Source organism: Eucalyptus grandis, chromosome 1, assembly GCF_016545825.1.
Source record: "Eucalyptus grandis isolate ANBG69807.140 chromosome 1, ASM1654582v1, whole genome shotgun sequence".
Taxonomy (NCBI): domain Eukaryota; kingdom Viridiplantae; phylum Streptophyta; class Magnoliopsida; order Myrtales; family Myrtaceae; genus Eucalyptus; species Eucalyptus grandis.
The window spans coordinates 20,768,336-20,794,841 of record NC_052612.1 but is presented as its reverse complement, the minus strand read 5'-3'; the positions used below and the strand labels follow the sequence as shown (position 1 = coordinate 20,794,841).

At 36.9% G+C, this 26,506-nt stretch overlaps 1 protein-coding gene across 7 annotated transcripts; it reads left to right on the top strand.

Moving 5' to 3' along the window:
- Positions 1–4,641: 4,641 nt before the first annotated feature.
- Positions 4,642–25,357, top strand: LOC104433145. 7 transcript variants are annotated; one of them, XR_005550169.1, is made up of 3 exons: positions 4,643–5,339; positions 7,785–7,920; positions 24,894–25,357. XR_005550169.1 is itself a non-coding variant. In XM_039309988.1 (2 exons), the coding sequence occupies exons 1-2, from the start codon at positions 4,751–4,753 to the stop codon at positions 25,052–25,054; spliced, it is 750 nt and encodes a 249-aa protein (XP_039165922.1). In that variant the 5' UTR covers positions 4,642–4,750; the 3' UTR covers positions 25,055–25,357. The 7 variants fall into 7 exon arrangements, 4 of the variants coding, with proteins under 4 accessions (XP_039165922.1, XP_039166949.1, XP_039166203.1 ...); XR_005550271.1 differs by lacking the exon at positions 24,894–25,357 and adding an exon at positions 13,350–13,923; XR_005550273.1 differs by lacking the exon at positions 24,894–25,357 and adding an exon at positions 8,112–8,553.
- The last annotated feature ends 1,149 nt before the right edge of the window (positions 25,358–26,506 follow it).

Here is a 26,506-nt window from a genome sequence, read left to right as displayed (position 1 = left end):
AGCAAAGTCAATTGAATGTCATTCCTTGGGGGAGAAGAAAAAGAATATACTCTCCTCCACACCATGAACGGACTAGCAATTCCTTGGATAGATGTGAAGCGCGTTCTGTCTTGGTGTGACCTTTATCTCACGAGGAAATAATTTCCTGTCGAATTGTCTAATTTCGGCATCGATACATTTAGTCTTTATGATAACGATGGTGATAATCATTCTTCCTTTTATTCGGAAAACAAAACTTTGTTTCATGTCTACGTAAGATGGACAGTCTAATGCTCGGGACACCTTTGCATGTCTTCCTCCACATTGAGATCTAAAGTTCGAACACCCGACCTCCTTTCTTCTTGCTTGAGATCGAGTTAGATAATGGCCTTTTTGGCTTCAATGACAGTTCATCTGATTATAACTCGAGTCCGGCCTCTAAATGTAAATGAGTATCCGAGTCTTTATAGAGATACTAGTTAAAACTTTAGTGTGTTCGAAGATCCACTGACTCAATCCATGGATCCATACATCATAGTTTGCCATGAATTTTGTCCAAAAGTCCTAAATTAATTATATGGCAAACAATTCAATCCTAAATTTTCAATTTAATTAATTTAGTTCTAAATCTTTTGACAATTTTTTAATGTAGTTTTTACGATTAATTTTGGTCAGAAATTATGGACGTGGATGCCAATCGTTTTATGTGGCATGTTAGTTGGCATTAACGTGGACAATTGTACAAAAAAAAAATTTAGGTTTTTTTTAGAATTTTTAGAATTTTTCAATTTTTTTTTTTTCGTTGTTCATTTTCCGAGAAAGGCCGATAGGGGTCAATGGTCTACATGCTCTCACTTAGGTTTCGTTCGTTTCGCGGAAAATAATTTTCGAAGAAACGTTTTCCGGATTTTTTGGCATTCGTTTCACGGAAAATGAATTCCTTGAGGAAAATGTTTTTATTTTTGAAAAGTGGGAAACATTTTCCTCATTTAATCTCTCTTATCTCATACTTCTACAAATCCTCACTTCCTCCTCCCATTTCTTCTTCTTCTTTTCTTTGTTTATTCGAATTATTTTTAATTTTCCTTTTCTTTTTTAATTCAAATTATTTTTAATTTCCTTTTTCTTTTCTATTTCTTTTCTTTTTCTTTTCTTTGTTTCCTATCTTCTTCTTTCTTGGCTAGTCATCGGCCGTTGCTAGGCGAACCTCGAGCTCGTCGATCTCAAGCTCGCACTCTGCATTCTTGCTTATCATTTTTCTTTATTTACTCTACCCTATAGTTATACATTGCTCAAGTAAATGGATCTACATGTTTTACTTCTTTTTTCTTTTGTTTATTAGAACACAAAAGACGTGGGGGGAGAACATACCACTCAATTGGAAAATTCTCATTAGGGCTGACATGCTTTGCTTCTTTTCTATTTTGCTTCTTTTTAAAATCCATACGAATATTTTTTAGAATAGATGAGTGTTTGGCGACAATGAGGGAACAAAGATACGAAACAAGTTTGTTCGGATTTAAAGGCAAGTTCATATTTGATGGATTTATAGGTCGGTAAGTGATACGTGCCTAAGTGATGAAGTTTCAGAAAATATTTTCCTTAAAATATTTTCTGAAACATTTTCAGTTTTTAACCAAATACCAGAAAATATTGTCATTTTCCTGAAGAATGACTTCTAAAAAAATATTTTCCGGAAATGACCCATTTTCCGCAAAACAAACGAACTCTTAGATCTAAACAAGGCCCCCTGCCCTTACTCACAACTAGACCCATCAAAATGGATCATAAATTTACTCCTTTGACCCATATGTGATGGGCTAAGTTGTTACATGGGTTAGTTGTATTCAATATATGAGTCATAAATGGGTAAAATCAACTCTCTGATTCATAAATAGATTTAATACGGGTGTTAAATGGGTTCATAACTCATATTTATAATTCTTTCTCGTCCTCCCTCATCTTGTGCTCATTCATTCCATGCTCTTACATCAATTTGGGTATGCATTTTCCTAGATTGGCTTAATTTGCTCAATCCATAAATAAGATAAAGAATCCTCTTCCTCAGGAAAAAACTTCCTCTTAAAAAAGAACACATGATCCTAATGGCCCAACTAGAGACCAACCTCCCTTGTATCAACAACACCATCACTTCCTACTTCTACAGCATGAGCTTACACAGAGTCTTCTTCCTAAGATAAGGAATGGTAAGGCTGTATAGACTAGTGCACCTACGATTATAATCAAACTCACCCACACTAGCTGGACCATTAGTTTGAGTCTTTCCTTCTTGTATTGCTCCGACAAGTCCTCCTCAAGGAAAAAAACAAAAAACAACATTTTTTGGTCGAGAAAATGATTTTGTTGCGATCGAAAACCCTAATCTCAACATTTTACCTATTATTAACGCGTTTGTTAAAAATCCTGTATCAACTCATTTGAGTCCTAAAATTTGCAAAAAAATATAATTAAGCTCTAAAATTTATTAAATTGGTTCAATTGGGCCTTCCCGTCAACTCCATCCAATTTGGCTAACAGAAAATATTGACATGACTTATTTTATTTTATTTTATTTTGAAGACATGGCTAAAATGAAATCGTTTGGTCTAAATGTGATTTTTAATACAACTTTCATTTAAATTAAAATTTAAAATATGGTAAATTAAAAAAAAAAAAAGGATAAAGGGTGCAAGTCCTCACTACCGCCGGTGAGGGTGGGGGATGGTCGGTGGGGGACCCTGGGTCGCAACCGGTGGCTAGCAACTCTTGCCGATTGGAGGCAAGAGACGCTATTGGTGTGAACGATTCTCAGTTTTAGGATTTAATTAGCTAAATTGAAAATCTTAGAATTGAATTAACATCCGTATAATAATTTAAAACATTCTTGGTTATTATCCCCGACATTGTTCATAGTCGTAAATGCTTAAATATTGCCGACACTCGAGCAATTATATATTCACATATGATGCACGACTTAGACGCCACCTGGCTCTTATCAACGAAGTTGTTAAATCACTTAAGTTAAAAGATCCTCCTTCCTTTAACATGTCTCTATCTGCTCTGCATAGGTAAAAGCGGGTATGTGTTAGCATCGGCACGGGACGCGCTTCGAAGTCAAAGATCAGCATCTTGATGTAGAAGATCCACAAATTGCCTAAACACTCGGATCGAATTCTAAAGCCGATGGAGACAACAAGAAAGAAGAGAAAGAAGAATTAAGAGAAATATCAGACGGAAGTACGCAAGTACAGCTTCCACAACTTTCTGGCGATCTCTTTCATTGTCAGCCTGAGATACATCTTTGGGTGGTTGTGCCGACGGCATAAGTGATGGTCACGACCTCACGCTAGGACCGTCTTCCGATTTCAGCTCTATCCTACGAAGATTCGAGGAAGGGGCACTTAAATAATTCATTCATGACACGACAAAGACGTATGTAGAATGAAACACTTTTATTTTATATGTAAGGTTAATCGCAACTCTATATTCGAATGATTTGAGACACTTTGGCTCATTCGTATAAACTTGTTTGTTCACTCATTTAGAATCAAGCATACTTATAGATCCTATGGTCGTATTTTACATATTTCTCACGCACTTGGGTATTTTTTAAAGACATCACTACAAATCTTTACTATTCTCTCACATTGTTTTGGTTAGGATCCTATAGAGATCTAACCATCTAATTTTACCTTCACATGCTTGAGGAATATCATTGACAAGGGGCATTAGGAGTCTCCCATGAACCTCGAAAGGTTAGACTATTTAATAGAAAAGCTCTCACTTCACCGCATAGTGTGAGGTCAATAATAGACGCCCGTTGGCATTCAAGCTTTCCTTCTTTCGAAGCCCATTCTGACTATTATATAGAATAGAAGAAAAACAAAGAAAAGGTCTTGAATGGAAAGAGAAGCTATCAAACCATTTTGAAAGGAGAAAATACTATAAAAAAAATCTCAAACTTCACACAAATATCCCAATTTTTTTTTTTTTATGTTAGGGAAATTTAAAATTTTTACACACCTTATCACGTTTGTCACACTTGTATAAATTTGAAATTAAAATTAAGATATTTATATCACAGTAGATAACTTTTAAAATTTTAAGTGACACAGAAACATCTCAAGATATTTGTGTTAAAACAGACATGGTTTGGAGTTTGTATTATTAATCTTTTTTAAAAAATATTTCCAATTTGAAGAGCGTGTCACAACGATCAAGGTCAAACAATGCAGCTGAATTTGGAGGATGGATCACAGGTTAGTAGTCTCTACTGAGAAGAGTTGTGTGGCATTTTACTCTGTTGGCACTCAGGTTCTCAGTGTGACTTTGTGACATCCAAAATTTTGGGTTTTAATTTCTACTGGATAAATAAGGCCATTTTCGTTCAATTGAAGCCATGGATTATGAAATGGGGATGCAAGTGGGGCTACATTGGTAAGGGAAAAATACCAATTGGAATGATGAGGTGTTGGATAAATTAATGGGGGCCAATTTGATTTAATTCAAGAGGAATTAAGGCTCAATTGGAAAGAAAACCTAGCAAAATTCGTATGCCACCTCTACCCCCACATTTTGGCCTATCTAAAGCTTCCAGAAGGGGCATTTTTGGCAAGGAAAAGAGAGTGGAAGACAGCTGGTTCGGCTGACCTAAGAGAGAGAGAGAGAGTGAGAGAAAAGAAAGGAAAAATTGAGTTTTCTTCCTCCCTTCTCTCCTCCTCCGTCGACGGATCCCCCCCTTTCTTCCTCTTCTCTTCGGTTGCTCGGCACCATGGAAGCCGAAGAAGCCGAAGAAGCTCCGCCCGTCGCCGCTTCTCGCCGCCGTCGTTGCCCACCGAAGCCGGAGCCGCCGCCGCTGCTCCACGGTCGTCCGCGCATCTCAGCCCTCTCTCCTTCCTCTGGTTCGAACAGAACCGATCAGCAGGAGCAGAAGCAACGATCGGCGTTGCTTGAAGGAGCTGCAGTCGCGCCGCACGCCACCTCGCCGTTCCCGGCCCGCGTCGCCTCGCCGTTCGCCGTCCCGTGCTCTGCTTGCCTCGGCCTCTCCCTCGCTCAGCCCTCTGTTTCAGCGAAGTTTCAGATTTGGTGGAGCTCCGCCGGAGCCGTCCACCCCTCCTCCGGCCACCGTGAAGCCTCACCTTGGTTCGGTTCGGCCCCTCCGTCCATTTCCGACCCAACCCAGCTCCGGATCCGCCCTCATTCGCCCTTAACCAGCCGCGCACAGAGAGTGCAGGAAATGGGTTTCCAGCTGGTTCGGGCTCGTTTTGGGTCGTTTCCTGGCCCCGAACCCGAGGCCCACTTTGGGAACAATCGTTTCTCGCGTTGCCGCCGTCGGATTGATCCGATTTGCGCGCGATTTGGTGAGTAATCTCACTAATCCTGAATTAGTTGGCTAATTATGCTTTAGGTTGGTTTAGTTTTAATTAATTATGTGTAGGTTGTTAGATTAGAATTAATTAGCAATTATTAGTCAATTGTGATGCAATTTAGATAAATTGATTGCGTAATTAGCAAGTAGACGTGGTCTACTATTTATTGAAGGCATCTCGGGAATTTTCGGACCCCTAATTGAACTTCAATTTGGTGATTCGGGCCTAAGTGAGATTTTTGGCATTTAAATATTAATTATCGGAATTAAATTAAATAATTATTTATTTTCCGAAAATTTGAGGGAGATGGTCTGGAGCCGGAATATTATGCTGATGATCGTGGCGAAGTTCGTTTATTTGATCGGACTTTATTTTAAGCTAAATTGAATTTTTAATATTAATTAATTTCGAAAATTAATTAAATAATTATTTATTTCTGAAAATTCAACCGGGATGGCCGTGACCAGAAAATTATGCTGATGACCGTGGTGAAGTCCGTTTATTTAATCGGGCTTTATTTTGAGCTAAATTGAGTTTTTAATATTAATTATTTAATTCTAGAAATTAATTAATTAATTATTTATTTTTCGGAAATTAAGTTTGAGATGGCCGATGACCGGAATTTCATGCTGATTGTCATGGTGTGGTTCGTTTATTTATTCGAGGCTTAAATTGTGAGAAATTGATTTATTAGTGATTTTAGGATTTATTCCTAAATTGAATAATCTTTGGTTATTACTTGAAGAATAACCAGGGCATCGGTTGATAATGCCAATATATTGAAAAAGTTGCCGAGTGGGGCCGTGATACCACTACATATGATATTCCGAGTGGGGCCGTGATGCCACTACATGCCGAGTGGGGCCGTGATACCACTACATATAGCATTGCCGAGTGGGGCCGTGATGCCACTACATGCCGAGTGGGGCCGTGATGCCACTACATGCCGAGTGGGGCCGTGATACCACTACATATAGCATTGCCGAGTGGGGCCGTGATGCCACTACATGCCGAGTGGGGCCGTGATGCCACTACATATAGCATTGCTGAGTGGGGCCGTGATGCCACTACATATGATATTGCCGAGTGGGGCCGTGATGCCACTAAATCTAAGAAAGTTGCTTGGTGGGGCCATGATTACCACCTATAATTAAGTTGTGTCCTAAGGACCGTGATTCATAATTGGGATTTGAATTGGAATAGTTGAAATGACCTAGGAAGTGGTCTTGTTGATATGTAATCGACTAGGTCGATTGATCATTGCTTGATCTGATGTTGTGAATGGGCAGATTGATTGGAAATGACCATGAGATGGTCTGATTGACTTGTAATCGACTAGGTCGATTGATCGATTATTCGATCTCGAGTGTGACTTGATGTGATTCATTGCCTTGGTTGGATGTTGTGAATTGAATGATTGAATGGAGATGATCATGAATGGTCTTCCTGGCATATAATCGACTAGGTCGATTTGATCGATGCTTCGATAAGTGATCGATTGCTTGGGTGCCTATTATGAATTGTACTAACTCGCGGGTGGGATATGAGGCCAAGGTACGTCTTCCGCCCTATGCGTGTATAGGCGAGTCTATAGTATAATAGTTTACTAATTGGGCTTAGTGGGGTAGAACTCGCGAGACGTAGTCTCATCCCGGTTTGGGGAAAAACATTTCGGGACCCCGTTGAGGAGTTGAGGAGGAATCGAGAAGGAGAACTCGGAGGTGAAACCCGAGTAGAAGGACTTTTGGAAGAAGAAGATAATACCGAGAGAGATTTTGAGTATGACTGAAGGGATTGAGATTTCATCTTCTTTTGTGAACTCCAATTGATGTGAATAGTTATGAAGTTCTTTAGTGGATGTCATGTACAAAAGTTTGGTTATAAATTTCAATATGAAAAATATGACCCGCTTTTCTATCCCATCGTTTTATTGTCGGGGATTTTAATCGCTTCCGCATGTGCTAAAAAAATGAAAGGGTCGGCGATACATTGTCCTGGGATATCGCATTATAAAATCGACCAAGTGAGACGGATGTGTGCGTGCCTGAGGATCGGGGCGTGACAGACTTAGTGTCGTTGGGTATAGTTACTTGGAAAAATGCCCCCCTCTATATCTAAATATTTTCAGCTCTAAAGGGATGTGTGTGTGTGTGTGTGTGTGAGGATGCAAGCCTCGCCACTCTGCTAGCATACACTGTAAGAGTTTTTCTGATGTAGGCCACATTAATTGATATTGTAATTTACCATTTTATGGTTACTGTAAAACGAGGTTTGGTCTAAGGTGAAATAAAACGTTTCTTAATAATTCTAATATGGGGCTGGCTAGTGTGAGCCGAGTTGAGCCTGGCCCGTAATGAGAGGGCATGATTGGAAATTATATAAATAGTGTTCAAGTCTCTCATCTAACCCTAATTCTTATATGTATTCTCACATAAGGAGCGTTAACCTAATGCTAAAGGTGAGGGAGGCCGTCTCATTAAGCCAGTGATACGGAGGGCAACAGAGGAAAATGACTTGCATGTGGAACATCAGTTTCCGCTTCCGCTTCAAGAACAATGGATCCCAAAAACAGGTGCATTAATCTTTCTACTCAATTATGCATGTTCTTGTTCAGGTTATAGAGATCTTGGGATTGCACAACTGTGCATCCAACATGTGGTATCAGAGCAATCATAACCCTAGAACTCGAATGCATAGAATTTTTGCCCTAATTTGTGATTTTTTGTTCAATGAAAATAAAATTAAATCACAAATTCGAACTAGGCTCATCGAGACGAGCAAGACTGTGGATAGCGCGTCATCGGAGGAGATCGCACGCACCTCCACACGCCGCCAAGGCGTCGGAGACGCACCCCATGCACAGTCACGCACCCTCACGCGCGAGGCGCGACTCGCGTGTGCGACGCACACGTAAGGCTGACATCATTGATCAACCCGTGATTGTTAACTAACCCGACCCCATCAACAGTTGGTCGGACCGGACGGTCGAGCCGGGAACCGGTTGGACTGATCCTGGCCGGACCAGTTTTAACCGGTCAATTTCGTTCATGCGTGAGCTCCACACGCCGCACACTTAGGCGGCGCGTGCAGGCATGTGGAAGCTCCGATGGGCTTGTGGCTAGTGACGTTGTACTTTTATGGCCGTTCTCTATCTTGTGGTGTATTTATTTTATATTTTGTTGGTTTTATAGATGTGAAAATACATACAAAACCCTAAATACTTGTATTTTTAGTGTATTTTTCTTGTATTTTCTATGATTTTGGAAATACAAGTGTTGGGTTACAGGTATGTTATCACATAAATATTATAAAGATGTGATCATTAATTAAAAAAATAAACTTTATTACGAACTGTAGCTGACTTAATGAAATACAATCATTATGAGATAGTAATTGAACTATATATTGAAGTGATAAGAATATGAAACTTTTGTTGTTCAAGCATACTCCTTTACACGCTGGTAACCTTTAATGATGGACGTCTATAAAACTCGTAACCAAACTGATTATACTAATTAACACATCTGCTAATGTGGGTAATGCATGTCAGTTAAATTGAATATTGTACTTAAACTCATATGGTCACTGGTTAATGTTTATCAAGTTGAACATTTTTGTTCATGGTTAAGAAGTATGACAACATTTACACAGAGCAATAGTATCTACTGTTATAGTTTAGATATTTGGTTCTGTATTTTGACTCAATTTATAGGTCACTAGTTGATGCAATGATAATTTGTTACTTAAAATTGGCTAATATCAGCTATTGGCCTTGGAGTCATGTTTTGCCTTATGAAACTCATGAGCTATAGTGGATTAGCTGTCAAGTGTGTCGATCTGTGGTACCATGTGTTGCTATTGATGTTAACTTGTGAGAAATTCTCTAGATCAGCATTCTTTTATGTTGTTCTGGTAATCTGTAATCGAGGTACATAAAGAGATGTTTTCTTCTCTGTTATGAAAAGTTTCTTGTGTTGTTATAATCGGTGATCTCATTGAAGTATGTCTTTCAGATTCTTTATATATATACATATGATAGATTTTTATAAATGAATAAAGTAATGTAATTAGCATGATATGTTATTTTAGTGATTCACTGCCCCTATCACTAAAGTTAAAATCACATGTATATGGTATATGTGAGAAATAAAGTTTATATCCTTGGTATGAGAGAGTTTCAAGGATTCAATTGAGTAGTGACCGTTAAAGTGGCACGCTTGATTGAGTTTGAGAAATATCGGTCTTGTATAATGATTGGGATGTCTCCTGGTCTAATGCGTGGTCATACTCCCATAAAAGGTTATTGTGTATTAGTTTATGGATGGATACATGATGGTGTGGTGGAGAAGTGACTAATTCTAGTGGTTCATATGCCCAAAGGTAATGAATTCACGAAGATTAGAATATATTCTCATAAACGCTATCATGTGGGGAGTATACAACTGCATGTCATGGATTCTGCCCAAAAGTGATTATATAATTATGCTTGTAACTCTCTGGATGTGTACTTGTACGTTAAGTTACACAGTGCTCACATGATGTTAATTATATACATTGCTTGTTTTTTCAGTCACATTTTCTGTAATTAATAACTCCATTATTATTGAGATTTTTACTACTTCAAATTTTAAGTAATTGACATATGATTTGCTACTTGAAAAAAGAGCAATAAAATTTGCTTACTATCCATGAAGCGTTCCATTTAGGAACACTTGAAAAGTGGTTTGCCTGCAGGCTGCACTATTAGGCATATGATAAAAGCCTTAGTGGCTTGAAATTATGTCTTGTCTAATACCGAAATTATGACACATCTACAAAGATTGTGCTTAAGTCCTAATGATATATGTCTCATATAAGGTTGAAAATGTTGTTTCCACAAATTTTTGTTTAAGGAATAATTAAGTTAAATGACCAAAGTAAAGAATAAATTGGTTAAACTTAGTCTTAAAGGTGGTCAGGCTTAATAATGATCGTGCGTATTTTGACAAGTATGACAATGTGGAATAGCTTAAATGGTCATTTGTCGAATACTAGATAAATTATAGGGTAGTAAAATAATTTACTATGCTTGAAAATCTTAACAAAATGATTTTGCCTAAAGGCATAATTGCACATAATTAACACGGTGATGAGTAAGACTAATTTATTGGTCTACTGTGGATTGATATTTTGAAAGTAACATTTTCACATACAAAAAGTATTTCCTACAAAAGTTGTTCCCTAAACTTCTTTTGAATTATGGATTGAACATAATTTTAACTTAAATCATATTAAATTTAGAAGTGTCATGCAGAAGTGAGGTTATCTAATCCAATATTAAGTATGTTAGAATTTAGATTCACTCGGAATTATTTTGTATCTTACATAGATTGTTCAAAGGGGTATTGATTTTATGATCCTAAAGAATATACAATAATTATGAAATCACATACTGTAAAGTTTCTACAGTTCGATGTAATTGTAGAGGATAACTGCTCTCAGACTATTAAGGATGATAGTACGATGGAAAATCACTGTGTTTTTGCCTTTGCCTATACAGATAATTGCAGTACAAACAATTATGGAATCTCCTATACCATAGACTAAACTTGTTGAGGTTTAAGGTACTATTCTTGATATGGTTTATGATGAAATTTCCCAAACCTCTCAGTGCAAAACGAAGTGGTTGTAGCTTTATTCATAAGATTTGCTAGGGAAAAATGGTTAGTTATACCATCAGACTATATAGTCTATATGTGAGAGCATGACTGCAATATCCTCTACATAATTGATTTATCGACATATATATAAATGTTGTACCTTATCCTCAATGAAGTATGTGATTAGATGCCATAGAAGGCAATATGCAATTTATGAAACATTGTTTGGAAACTTACTGACTTACCTAAAGATCACAAGTTCATTAGTTCCAAATAGGCGTACAAAACTAAAAGGATTTCAAAGAAAGATTGTGGAGTTTATAACTAAACAAATAGTTAAAGTTTTCACTCTGAAAGAGGGGTAGATAGTTTATAGTGAAGAAATAATTATTTCTTTCTAATATTTTTAAAGATTATGTCAGAGTGAACGTGGTATTAATAGCTCTTATTGTTATAGACTTACGCTAAATAGATATAAAATCTATATAGTGCAACTAGAGGACTTTACAACAGATAATTTAAGTAAAATTGTGTGTAGATTGAAAAGTCGTATTCATGGTCTTAAGCAAGTTTCCAAACTATATTATTAAAGTTTCATAATGTTGTTGTTTTGTTCAATTTGAAATTATATATATACTGCGAGGTCAGTTGGAGGAAATTTTTTTTTTCATACTCTATGTACATGATATTTCGCTCTCTTATTCTTTACACTGCAATCCGTAAGGATTGTTCTCATCATATTTTATTAGATTTATCTCAGAGGACATTTGCTTATCGTATTTTGGAAATATTCAATATACATCATTGCAAGCTGGGAATTGCTCCTGTTGTTAAGGGTGATGGACTGAATCTATCACATTGTCCTTATTTAAATATTGAAAAAATGGTGTACCTTGTGTCAGTGCACTTAAAAGTATAATGTATGCTCGAATTTGCACTAAACTAAATATCGTCTTTGTGACAAGACTTCAAGGCAAATATCAGTCAAATCTAAGACGTGATCACTAGGTTGCTGCCAAGAAGGTTTCAAGGTATTTAAAGAGGACAAGGGATTATATGCTAATTTACAGACATGTTCAATTCGTGCAGTTAGTAGAGTATTTAGATGTAAACCGTGCTGGCTGTTATGATGACATTAGATCAATAACATAATACATATTTATGTTAATAGAAAGTACAATAAATAAAGTTATATGCCATCTTCGACTATGTAAGCAATGTTAGTAACATTATTTTAGGTTATTACTTGGGCTATAAGGCTCCGGAACCTTATGAAGGAGTTGACCGTTTTAACTTTATAGGTAGACCCATACGGTTGTATTGAGATAACAAATTTATAGTATTATTTATTCATTACAGAAGTCTCAAGGGGTCTAAATATATGGCAGTCAAAATTTTTGACTAAAAGGCAACGGTACAAAAAAGTAACGTAATAATATAACATATTTTCATAGATGATATGGTTGCAGATCCACTAATTAAAGGCCTACGCCCATGTGTGTTTGAGCGACATGTCATTAGCATGGGCCTAAAAGCATCATAAGATGATGGTGTTTAGTGGGAGCTATTTTGGCTTTACTTTGATAAATGTTTCATCTGTGTTCGTTACACTTTGTAACGGTTTGATATGTATTAACTTTTGCATTCAATAAAATATTTTTAATGTGTTGTTATTATGTTGAATACATATTGATAAAATCTTAAGATACTGTATAAACCTTGAGTGAAGGCTAGGGGTATCTGATTATTAGTCTTGTGCATGTGCCTTATTATACATAAAGAAATGTTAACTGTAAGGACAAGGCATATGTGGGTTCATTGGAACCATAAAGACATTCTCTAATGGTATAAGTTTTTGTGACACTTAAGGTAAGAGAATGGTGACTGACAAATAAGATATCTTTATGAGAGATATTATCAATTTGCCACACTACCATATTGAATCTATATCAATAAAATTGAGAGCACTCGTGACCATAGAAGGCTCTGTGTATATACATGAAGTTACCGCTATGATTCGGTGTTTGAGACTTTATGGGATAGGATTGACTATTAAGAATTATCTTTAGACCAATGTGCGCAGATACGGTACAATTTCAATTAATATAGCATAAGTGGGAGAATGTAAGAGTTTTTCTGATATGAGTTACATTAATTGATATTGTAATTTACCGTTTTACGGTTACCGTAAAACGGGGTTTGGTCTAAAGTGAGATAAAATGTTTCTTAATTAGTATAATATGGGGCTGGCTAGTGTGGGCCGAGTTGAGCTTGGCCCATGATGGGGGCCTGATTGGAAATTATATAAATAGTGCTCAAGTCTCTCCTCTAATTATAATTCTTACATGTATCCTCACATAAGGAGCATTAACCTAACGCTAAAGGTGAGGGGGGCCGCCTCATTGAGCCAGTGATACAGAGGGCAATAGAGGAGAAGGACTTGCGCATGGAACATCAGTTTCCGCTTCCGTTTCAAGAACAATGGATTCCAAAAATAGGTACGTTAATCTTTCTACTCAATTATACATGTTCTTGTTCTGGTTATGGAGATCTTGGGATTGCGCAATTGTGCATCCAACATACACTTCTTGTTAAATTTTACTGATGATCCGACGAAGTGTGTGTTTGAGGATGCAAGCCTTGCCACTCTGCTAGCATACACTTTTGTTAAATTCTATTTATGATCCGACGAAGTTCCAAAAGATGGAACGGAATGAGGTTGGATTTGATTAATGGGGGGCACAGACTCAAAGGAGTTTATGGGTGCTACGTTCTTCTTTCTATGTTTCCTGTAATAAGTAAGTGACGCCTTGAACAATATTTTTCTTGTTGTACTGGTTTTTAAACATTTTAATATATAACGAGGAGGAAATACGGTCATGATAGTAAGCATGTACCCCAAGAGATGTGGGAGTGAAAGTAGGCCTCATTAGCAAAGTCAATTGAATGTCATTCCTTGGGGAGAAGAAAAGAATGTACTCTCCTCCACACCACGAACGGACTAGCAATTCCTTGGATAGATGTGAAGCGTGTTCTGTCTTGGTGTGACCTTTATCTCACGAGGAAATAATTTCATGTCGAATTGTTTAATTTCGGCATCGATACATTCAGTCTTTATGATAACGATGGTGATATGTTGGACGCAAATTGCGTAACCCCAATATCTCCATAACTAGAACAAGAACATGCATGATTAAGTAGAAAGATTAACGCACCTGCATTAGGATCCATTGTTCTTGAAGCGGAAGCGGAAACACAATGTTCCACGCGCAAATCCTTCTCCTCTATTGCCCTCTGTATCACTGGCTCAATGAGGCGGCCCCCTCACGTGTAGCATTAAGTAAAGCCCCTTAAGTGAGGATAATGTGAGAATTAGGGTTAGAGGAGAGACTTGAGCACTATTTATAGAGTTTCCAGCCAGTCCCTCTCATTACGGGCCAGGCTCAACTCGGCCCACACTAGCGGCCCATATTAGACTAATTAAGAAACCTTCTATCTCACCTTAGACCAAATCCCGTAAAACGGTAAACGTTAAACGGTAAATTACAATATCAATTAATATAATCCACAATTAGAAAAACTCTTACATTCTCCCACTTGGACCATATTAATTGGAATCGTACTGTATGTGCGCACATTGGTCCAGAGATAATTCTTAATAGTCAATCATATTCCATAAAGTCTTAAACACCGAATCATGGCGGTAACCGCATGTATACACACAGAGCCTTCCATGGTCACGAGTGCTCTCAACTTTATTAATATTGATTCAATATGGTAGTGTGTCAAATGGATAACATCTCTCAAAGAGAGATCTCATTTGTCAGTCACCATTCTCTTACCTTAGGTGTCACAAAAACTTGTGCCACTAGAGAATGCTTTATGGTTTTAATGAACCCACATATGTCTTGTCCTTATGGTTAACCTTTCTTTATATATCACAAGACATATGCACAAGGCTAATAACCGGATGCCCGGATGCCCCTAGCCTCCACTCAAGGTTTAAGTAATACCTTGTGACTTTTAACAATATATATATTCAACATAATAACAATCCATTCAAAAAATATTTTATTGAATGCAAAAGTTGACATATATATATATATATATATATATATATATATATATATATATATATCAAAGTGTTACTAAATTGTAACAAAACAGATGTAAACTTTATCCAAGGAAAAATGAAACATCGCTCCCACTAAATAACAACATCCCAAGATGCTCCTAGGCCCATACTAATGACATGTCGATCAAAACACACGGGCGTAGGCCTTTAGTTAGTGGATCTCGCAATCATATCATCTCGTAGGAATATAATCTACTGCAACGTCACCATTCTGCACTGATTCCTTTATGGTCAAAAACTTGACCTCCATGTATTTAGACCCTTTGAGACTTCTGTTGTTATTAATAAACAACACTACAGAGTTATTGTCACAATGCAGTTGTATGGGCCTATCCACAAAATCATAAACTGATAACTCCCTAATGAGGTTCCGGAGCCAAATAGCTTGAGTAGCAGCTGAAAAACGTGCTACAAACTCTGCTTGCATGGTTGAAGAAGATATGGATTTCTGTTTCTCGCTCTTCCATGATACTACACCTCCTGCCAACATAAATATGTATCATGTTGTTGATTTCTTATCATCTTGACAACCAAAGACACCGCATTTGAATAGCCTCGCTAGTTGCAAGTCCGGAACATGTCTATACATCGGCATATAATCTTTTGTTCTCTTTAAGTATCTTAAAACCTTCTTGGCAAAGAACCCAGTGATCGTGTCCTGGATTTGACCGATATCTGCCTAGAAGCCCTGTTGCAAAAGCAATATTTGGCCTAGTGCAAACTTGAGCATACATGATGCTTCCAAGCACACTAGCATAAGGTACATCCTTCATTTGAGTTTTCTCAAAATTTGAATTAGGGCATTGTGAAAGACTCAATTTATCACCCTTAACAACAGGAGCAATTCCTGGTTTGCAATCCTACATATTGAATCTTTCTAAAACACGATCAATATACGCCCTCTAAGATAAACTCAATTAACGGCATGAGCGATCCCTATGGATCTCAATGCCAAGAACAAAAGACGCCTCACCAAGGTCTTTCATGTCAAAAATTTTCAATAACATCCGCTTTGTCTCATGTAGTAAACCAATGTCACTACTAGCAAGCAAGATATCATCTACAAAAGTATGAGAAAAATATATTTCCTCCCACTGACCTTGGTGTATATGCACTGATCTACTTTGTTCTCAATAAATCCGAATGAAGTAACAACACTATGAAACTTGAAATACCATTGTCTAGAAGCTTGCTTAAGGCCATAAATAGACTTTTTCAATCTATAAACAAGCCGACTCCGAGTCATTTGCTACAAAACCTTCAAAGCCGCACCATATAAACCTCCTCATCAAGGTCTCCATTTAGAAAAGCAGTCTTAACATCCATCTGGTGTAAATCCATATCGTAATAAGCTACCAATGCCAAGATCACTCTAAAGGAATCTTTAGAAGAAACTGGAGAAAATGTTGTTTCATAATCTATTCCTTCTCTTTGAGTGAAACCCTTAGCTACCATCGGCTTTAAACTTTTCAATCTTTCCTTTGAAATCCCTTTTAGTCTTGAATACCCATTTGCAACCAATAGGTTTACAACCTTGAGGGCAATTCAACAAGCTCCCAAACACCATTATGTTTCATAGATTGCATCTCATCTTTCATCGCATCTAACCACAAATCTGATTGAGGACATGAGATGGCATCAGTATAAGTCATGGGATCAACAACACAGCCTATATCATAATCATGCTCTCTTAGGTAGACTAGATAGTCTGGTGGTATAGCTGAACGTCTTTCCCTAGTTGATCTTCTGAGTGGAGCTACTTCAACCTCATTCTGAATTTGAGGGGCTTGAGGAATTTTATCAGGAACTGTCTTAACAACAGGATCATGCACCACAACAGGCTCAGTTTGTGGCGCAAGAGGCTCCATAATTGTCTGCACAGGATGAGACAGGGATCCAGTAATCCCCACCATACTATCATCTTCGATAGCGTGTGAGCAACTACCCTTTTCAGCTACATCAAATTCCAGAAATTTTGCAGTCTGAGATTCCACAATTCTTGTACCTCCATTAGGGTTATAAAACCGATACCCCTTTGAGTGATCTGGGTAAGACACGAAGTAACACTGAGTAATTTTGGAATCCAGCTTACTCAATGTTGGATTATATAACTTCACTTCTGCTGGACATCCCCAAACTTTAAGATGATTCAAGCTCGGTTTACAACTCAAAAGGAGTCAATGGAATCGCTTTAGTAGGAACGCGATTTAAAATATAAAGAGCTGTTTTCAAAGCTTCATCCCATAGAAAATTAGGTAAATTGGTCCTACTAATCATACTTCTCATCATGTCCATAAGAGTTCGATTGCGCCTTTCAGCTATACCATTTTGTTCAAGACTTCCGAGCATAGTAAACTGACCTATTATCCCAGAATCTTCTAAGTATTTAGCAAACCGCCCTTTAAGTTGGCCAGCATCACCGTGTCTACCAAAATACTCACCACCACGATCAAATCTGACAATCTTAATAACTTTTCCCAACTGTTTCTCCACTTCAGTCCGAAAAATCTTGAATTTGTCAAGAGACTCAGACTTTTCTTTAATCAAATACAAGTATCCATATCGAGAAAAGTCGTCAATAAATGTGATGAAATAAAAATTTCTGCACAAAGTAGCTGTGTATGGTCCACTAATATCAGTGTGAATAACCTCCAACAAGTCTAAACTTTGTACATCAGATTTCTTCTTTTTCTTAGTCATCTTACCTCTACAGCAGTCTACGCAAATCTCTTGATCACCTTTAAGAGTAGGCAAGATATCAGCCTTTATAAGCCTTTCTACTCTTTCTTTAGAGATGTGAACAAGACGTTTATGCTACAATGCATAAGACTGTTCCTTAGGTAAAGGTCTTTTGGAAACAACATTTTCAGCTGAATAAGCAACGTACATGTCGTTGGGAGATAAACTCAATCGATATAATCCATCGGATAAATTGCAACACCCAATCTTATTTGAATCATAAAACATAGAAATAGTATTACTCTTTATTTCAAAAGAGTATCAACACATGTCCTAACAAGACACAGAAACTAAATTCCACCTAAAAGAAGGTATGTAAAAAGTGTTTCTTAACATCATCCGAAAACCAGAATCTAAAATCAAAATAACATCTCCCACAAACTCAACATTAACCCCAACGCTGTTTCCAACAATGAGCTTTGATTCATCCTGAGTTGGCGTCCTTTGGTTTATGAACCCCTGAATGGTAAATGCAACATGATTAGTTGCACAATTATCTAGCCACCAGGAATTGGTCGGAACTTCAGATAGATTGGATTCATAAACAAATGCCAAAGAATCATTACCTTTAGGCGCTCTCTTATTTCTTTTAGACAACCAAGCCTTAAACTTGCTGCAACGTTTCTTCACGTGTCCTCTCTCCCTACAAAGTAGCAAAGAACACCATCCTTCTTGGTGAATGCTTTCTTAGGACCCAAAGTGTTAGAAGGACCTGCACCTTCAGAATTTCCTTTGTTGTTGGAAGGACCAGCAACTTCTGAATTGCCTTTATGGGTATAAGTTTTCACCTTCTTACCCTTGTCACTAGCAGAACTAGAAGCATAAAGAGCAATATGTCCTTTATCTTTCTTTAATTTCTCTTCCTCTGCAACCAACCTTGCAATCAGGTCATTAACAAACCAGGTTTCATCTTGGGAACTATAATTGGTCTTGATAATCCCAAAATCAGGAGGAAGAGTATTTAGAGTTTGATGGACAATGCAAGCAATAGGAATTTCAACATTGAGAGCCTGAAGCTTTGTCTGCAAATCAACCATTCTCATAACATAATCTCTAACTCCACTAGAACCATCATACTTCATAGTAAAAAGTGTTTGCATATGTGTCCCTATCTCAGCATTAGGCAACACACGGTTTCTAGCCATTAAAGCTTCCATCATCTGCCTAGCATTGCAGTCTGCAGGCAAACCACTTTTCAAGTGTTCATGAATGGAACGCTTCATGGACAGCAAGCAAATTCTATTACTCTTTTCCCATGCAGCAAAATTTGCCTTTTGAGCCTCTGTACTCTCGGCAATCAAATCTGCCGGCCGATCAGCAGTAAGAGCCATATGAACGTCTACCATCTCCATAGCAAACAGAAAATCCTCTCTCCATCTCTTAAAATTCGAACCAGCAAGAACCTCAATGGTGACGGAGTTACCATTTACAAAAAAAGTAACTGAAAAACAAGCAATGTATATAATTAGCATCATGTGAGCAATGCGTAACTTGACGTACAAGTACACCTCCAGAGAGTTACATGCAAAATCACATAATCACATTTTGGCAGAATACATGACATGCAATTGTACACTCCCCACATGATAAGGGTTATGATAATATATTTCAATCTTCGTGAATTCATCACCTTTGGGCATATGAACCATTAGGATCGGTCACTTCTCTACACAATCAAATATACAATATCAAAATTTCTCAAACCCAATTAAGTGTGCCACTTTGGCGGTCAACACTCAATTGAATTGTTGAAACTCTCTCATATCAGGAATATAAAATTTACGTCTCACATAAACCATACATATGTGATTTTAACTTTAGTGATAGGGGCAGTAAATCACTAAAATCACATATCATGCTAATTACATTGCTTTATTCATTAATAAAAATAAAATTTATCGTATATTATCAATGAATAACACTCATAAAGTTCATATGATAACATACCTGTATCCCGGCACCTGTATTTTCAAAATCATAGAAAAATACAACAAAAAAATACGTAGAAAATACACTAAAAAGCCACGTATTTTATGGCTTTGCATGTATTTTCACATCCATACGAGTCCTTCGCTGCCGGCCACGCGCAAATTGGAGTCTTCACGCGCCCGCACGCGCCGCCTGAGTGTGTGGCGCATGGAGCACACACGCGGCGCGTGTTCAACGCGCAGGAGCGTGTGTCCGCGCGTGGGGGCGCGTGCGGCCTCCTCTGGCAACGCGCCGCCCACTGTTTTCTTCGTCTCCTCGAGCCCAATCCGAATATATAATTTAATTTAATTTTTATTGAACGAAAAGTCTCGAAAATCGCAAATTAGGGCAAGATCCGCACTAATTAGGGTTAATCCGTACAAATTAGGGCAAAATCAATTGGGTTCGTGTTCTAGGGTTATGGAGGCTCTGATATCACATATTGGACGCAAATTGCGTAACCCCAAGATCTCCATAACTAGAACAAGAACATGCATGATTGAGTAGAAAGATTAACGCACCTGTATTAGGATCCATTGTTCTTGAAGCAGAAGCGGAAACACAATGTTCCACGCGCAAATCATTCTCCTCTATTGCCCTCCGTATCACTGGCTTAATGAGGCGGCCCCCTCACGTGTAGCGTTAGGTAAACGCCCATTAGGTGAGGATAATGTGAGAATTAGGGTTAGAGGAGAGACTTGAGCACTATTTATAGAGTTTTCAGCCAGTCCTTCTCATTACGGGCCAGGCTCAACTCGGCCCACACTAGCCAGCCCATATTAGACTAATTAAGAAACCTTCTATCTCACCTTAGACCAAACCCCGTAAAACGGTAAACGTTAAACGGTAAATTACAATATCAATTAATATAGTCCACAATTAGAAAAACTCTTACATGATAATCATTCTTCCTTTTATTCGGAAAACAAAACTTTGTTTCATGTCTACGTAAGATGGACAATCTAATGCTCGGGACATCTTTATATGTCTTCCTCCACATTGAGATCTAAAGTTCGAACACCCGACCTCCTATCTTCTTGCTTGAGATCGAGTGTAGATAATAGGCTTTTTGGCTGCAATGACAGTTCATCTGATTATAACTCGAGTCCGGCCTCTAAATGTAAATGAGTATTCGAGTCTTTATAGAGATACTAGTTAAAACTTTAGTGTGTTCAAAGATCCATTCACTCAATCCATGGATCCATACATCATAGTTTGCCATGAATTTTGTCCAAAAGTCCTAAATTAATTATATGGCTAACAATTCAATCCTAAATTTTCAATTTAATTAATTTAGCTCTATATCTTTTGACGATTTTTTAATGTAGTTTTTTCGATTATTTTTTACCAGAAATTATGGACGTGGATGCCAATTGTTTTATGTGGCATGTTAGTTGCGGATGATCGTACAATCTTTTTTTTAGGTTTTATTAGAATTTTTTATAATTTTTTTAAAAAAATTTCCCTGTTCATTTTCCGAGAAAGGCCGGTAGGGGTCAATGGTCTACATGCCCTCACTTAGGCTCAGTTTGTTTTTGTGAAAAATAATTTCCAAAAAAATATTTTCCGGATTTTTCAGCATTCGTTTCACAGAAAATGAATTCCTTGAGGAAAATGTTTTCCATGAAAGGAAAAAAGTCTTCTAAATCAGGGGAAAATGTTTTTACTTTTGAAAAGTGAAAAACATTTTCCTCACTTAATTTCTCTTATCTCACACCTCTACAAATCCTCCCTTCCTCCTCCTATTTCTTCTTCTTCAAATTATTTTTTAATTTTCCTTTTCTTTTTTATTTGAATTATTAATTAATTTCCTTTTTCTTTTCTATTTTTTTTCTTTTCTTTGTTTCCCATCTTCTTCTTTCTTAGCTAGTCGTTGGCCGTTGCTAAGCGAACCTCGAGCTCGTCGATCTCAAGCTCGTACTCTGCATTCTTGCTTATCCTTTTTTTCTTTATTTACTCTACCCTGTAGTTGTACATTACTCAAGCAAATGGTTCTACATACTTTACTTCTTTTTTTCTTTTGTTTTTTAGAACACAAAAGACGCGGGGGGAGAACATACCACTCAATTGGAAAATTCTCATTAGGGCTGACACGCTTTGCTTCTTTTTTATTTTGCTTCTTTTTAAAATCCATACGAATATTTTGTAGAGTAGATGAGCGTTTGACAATAATGAGGAGACAAAGATATGAAGCAAGTTTGCTCGGATTTAAAGACAAGTTCATATTTGATGGATTTATAAGTCGTTAAGTGATGCGTACCTAAGTGATGAAATTTTAGAAAATATTTATTTTCAGGTTTTAACCGAACACAAAAAAATATTATCATTTTCCTAGAAAATGACTTCTAAGAATATATTTTCCGGAAATGACCAATTTTCCGCGAAACAAATGAACCCTTAGATCTGAACAAGGCCCCCACCCTTACTTACAGCTTATGTAGCACCGATACGGACACGTGACACGCGACAAGACACAACACGACACGACACGCCGACACGTCATTTATTAAAAATAGAGAATTTCGACAACACGTTATATATTAAATATATTTTTATATATAAATACATAAATAAATAATAATAAAAATAGCCTACAATTAATTTACACTAAAAATATTTAATAATATCATTCATTATTTTAATTTGTTACAATAATACATAAAACTTAGAGGAAAAAAACGTTGTTTAAAGAAAAATGCTGAAATGATATTTTTAAATTTATTTATTTATCATATATAGCATTTTTTTATTACTTCTTTCATAGTAAAAGACTTTTTAAAAAACTAAAACAATTCTAAAAAAGCAAAACTGAAAAAAAAAAAATTGACCCCGTGCGCGTATATTTATAGCATTTTTATTACTTCTTTTATTACTTCTTTTGTGTATTTATATTTTGACCCCATAATTATTAGAAATTTTTAAAATTGACCCCGTATGTGTCGGAATCACGTATCAAAATTCTGGACTCGGGTGTCGGATTTTTTGACACTTATTGACCGTGTGTTGGGACGTGCTGGAGCATGTCGAACACGTGTCGGAGTGTCAGACACGACACGAAAGCTTCCGGAGAATGTCCGTGCTACATAGCTTATAGCTAGACCCATCAAAATGGATCATAAATATACTCCTTTGACCCATATGTGATGGGCTGAGTTGTTACATGGGTTAGTTGTATTCGATATATGAGTCATAATTGGGTAAAGTCAACTCTCCGATTCATAAATTGATTCAATACAGGTGTTAAATGGGTTCATAACTCATCTTTATAATTCTTTCTCGTCCTCCGTCATTTGGTGCTCATTCATTCCATGCTATTACATCAATTTGGGTATGCATTTTCCTAGATTGGCTTAATTTGCTCAATCCATAAATAAGATAAAGAAACCTCTTCCTCAGGAAAAAAAGTTCCTCTTAAAAAAGAACACAGTAATCCTAATGGCCCAACTAGAGACCAACCTCCTTTGTATCAACCTATGTAGCACGGACACTCTCCGGAAGCCTTCGTGTTGTGTCCGACACTCCGACACGTGTCCGACACGTGCCGACACGCGGTCAACGAGTGTCGAAAAATCCGACACGTGGTCAACTCTTTTCGACACGCTCCGACACGCGAGTCCAGAATTCCGACACGTAATTCCGACACGCATGGGGTCAATTTTAAAAATTTCTAATACTTGAGGGGTCAAAATATAAATATACACAAAAGAAGTAATAAAAGAAGTAATAAAATTGCTATAAATATACACATACACGCACGGGTCAATTTTTTTTTTCAGTTTTGTTTTTTAATAATTTTTTTAGTTTTTTTAAAAGTCTTTTACTATGAAAGAAGTAATAAAAAATGCCATATATGATACATAAATAAATTTAAAAATATCATTTCAGCATTTTTCTTTAAATAATGTTTTTTCCCTCTAAGTTTTATGTATTATTGTAACAAATTAAAATAATGAATGATATTATTCAATATTTTTCGTGTAAATTAATTCTAGGCTATTTTTATTATTATAAAAATAGTTAATATATAACGTGTCGGAACGTGTCGAAATTCTCTATTTTTAATAAATGACGTGACGGCGTGTCGTGTCGTGTCGTGTCGCGTGTTGCGTGTCCGTGTCGGTGCTACATAGGTATCAACAACACCATTACTTCCTACTTCTACAGCATGAGCTTACACAGAGTCTTCTTCCTAAGATAAGGAATGGTAAGGCTGTAGACTAGTGCACCTACGATTATAATCAAACTCACCCACACTAGCTGGACCATTAGTTTGAGTCTCTCCTTCTTGTATTGCTCCAACAAGTCCTCGTCGAGGAAAAAAAATAAAAAAACGACATTTTTTGGTCGAGAAAAGGATTTTGTTGCGATCGGAAACCCTAATCTCAACATTTTACCTATTACTAACGTGTTTGCTAAAAATCCTGTATCAACTCAATTGAGTCCTAAAATTTGCAAAAAATTATAATTAAGCCCTAAAATTTATTAAATTGGTTCAATTGGGCCTTCCCGTCAGCTCCATCCAATTTGGTTAATAGAAAATATTGACATGACTTTTTCTTTTTTTTTATTTCGAGGACATGACTAAAATGAAATCGTTTGGTCTAAATGTGATTTTTAATACAATTTTCATTTAAATTAAAATTTAAAATATGGTAAATTAAAAAAAAAAAGAGGATAAAGGGTTGCAAGTCCTCACTGCCGCCGGCGAGGGTGGGGGATGGTCGGTGGGGGATCTTGGGCCGCAACCGGTGGCTAGTAACTCTTGCCGATTGGAGGCAAGAGACTCGATTGGTGTGAATGATTCTCGGTTTTAGGATTTAATTAGCTAAATTGAAAATCTTAGGATTGAATTAACATCCGTATAATAATTTAAAACATTCTTGGTTATTATCCCTGACATTGTTCATAGTCGTAAATGCTTAAATATTGCCGACACTCGAGCAATTATATATTCACATATGATGCACGACTTAGACGCCACCTGGCTCTTATCAACGAAGTTGTTAAATCACTTAAGTTAAAAGATCCTCCTTCCTTTAGCATGTCTCTATCTGCTCTGCATAGGTAAAAGCGGGTATGTGTTAGCATCGGCACGGGACGCGCTTCGAAGTCAAAGATCAGCATCTAGATGTAGAAGATCCACAAATTGCCTAACCACTCGGATCTGTTGGAAGATATGCCGAAGATATGCACAGATTGTGATGGATATATTCTCCAAATTGTAATTGATTATTTTTGTATCAATCTAGGATTAGATCTGATATACTTTCCTTTTATTAAACATCCTCCGTAACTTTCTGGCGATCTCTTTCATTGTCAGCCTGAGATACATCTTTGGGTGGTTGTGCCGACGGCATAAGTGATGGTCACGGCCTCACGCTAGGACCGTCTTCCGATTTCAGCTCTCTCCTCCGAAGATTCGAGGAAGGGGCACTTAAATAATTCATTCATGACACGACAAAGACGTATGTAGTATGAAACACTTTCGTTTTATATGTAAGGTTAATCGCAACTCTACATTCGAATGATTTGAGACACTTTGGTTCATTCGTATAAACTTGTTTGTTCACTCATTTAGAATCAAGCATACTTATAGATCCTATGATCGTATTTTACATATTTCTCACGCACTTGGGTATTTTTTAAAGACATCACTACAAATCTTTACTATTCTCTCACATTGTTTTGGTTAGGATCCTATAGAGATCTAACCATCTAATTTTACCTTCACATGCTTGAGGAATATCATTGACAAGGGGCATTAGGAGTCTCCCATGAACCTCGAAAGGTTAGACTATTTAAAAGAAAAGCTCTCACTTCACCGCATAGTGTGAGGTCAATAATAGACACCCGTTGGCATTCAAGCTTTCCTTCTTTCGAAGCCCATTCTGACTATTATATAGAATAGAAGAAAAACAAAGAAAAGGTCTTGAATGGAAAGAGAAGCTATCTATATCACAGTAGATAACTTTCGAAGCCCATTCTGACTATTATATAGATAACCATTTTGAAAGGAGAAAATACTATAAACAAAATCTCAAAGTTCACACAAATATCCCAATTTTTTTTTTATGTTAGGGAAATTTAAAATTTTTACACACACCTTATCACGTTTGTCACACTTGTATAAATTTGAAATTAAAATTAAGATATTTATATCACAGTAGATAACTTTTAAAATTTTAAGTGACACAGAAACATCTCAAAATATTTGCGTTAAAACATACATGATTTGGAGTTTTTATTATTAATCTTTTTAAAAAAATATTTCCAATTTCAAGAGCATGTCACAACGATCAAGGTCAAACAACGCAGCTGAATCGGAGGATGGATCACACGTTAGTCTCTACTGAGAAGAGGTGTGTGGCATTTTAGTCTATAGCACTTAGGTTCTCAGTGTGACTTAGTGTCGTTGAGTATAGTTACTTGGAAAAATGCCCCCTCTATATCTAAACATTGTCAGCTCTAAAGGGATGTGTGTGTGTGTGTGTGTGAGGATGCAAGCCTCGCCACTCTGCTAGCATACACTGTAAGAGTTTTTCTGATATGGGTTAACATTAATTGATATTGTAATTTACCCGTTTTCGGTTACTATAAAACAAAGTTTGGTCTAAGGTGAGATAAAATGTTTCTTAATTAGTATAATATGGAGTTGGTTAGTGTAGGCTGAGTTGAGC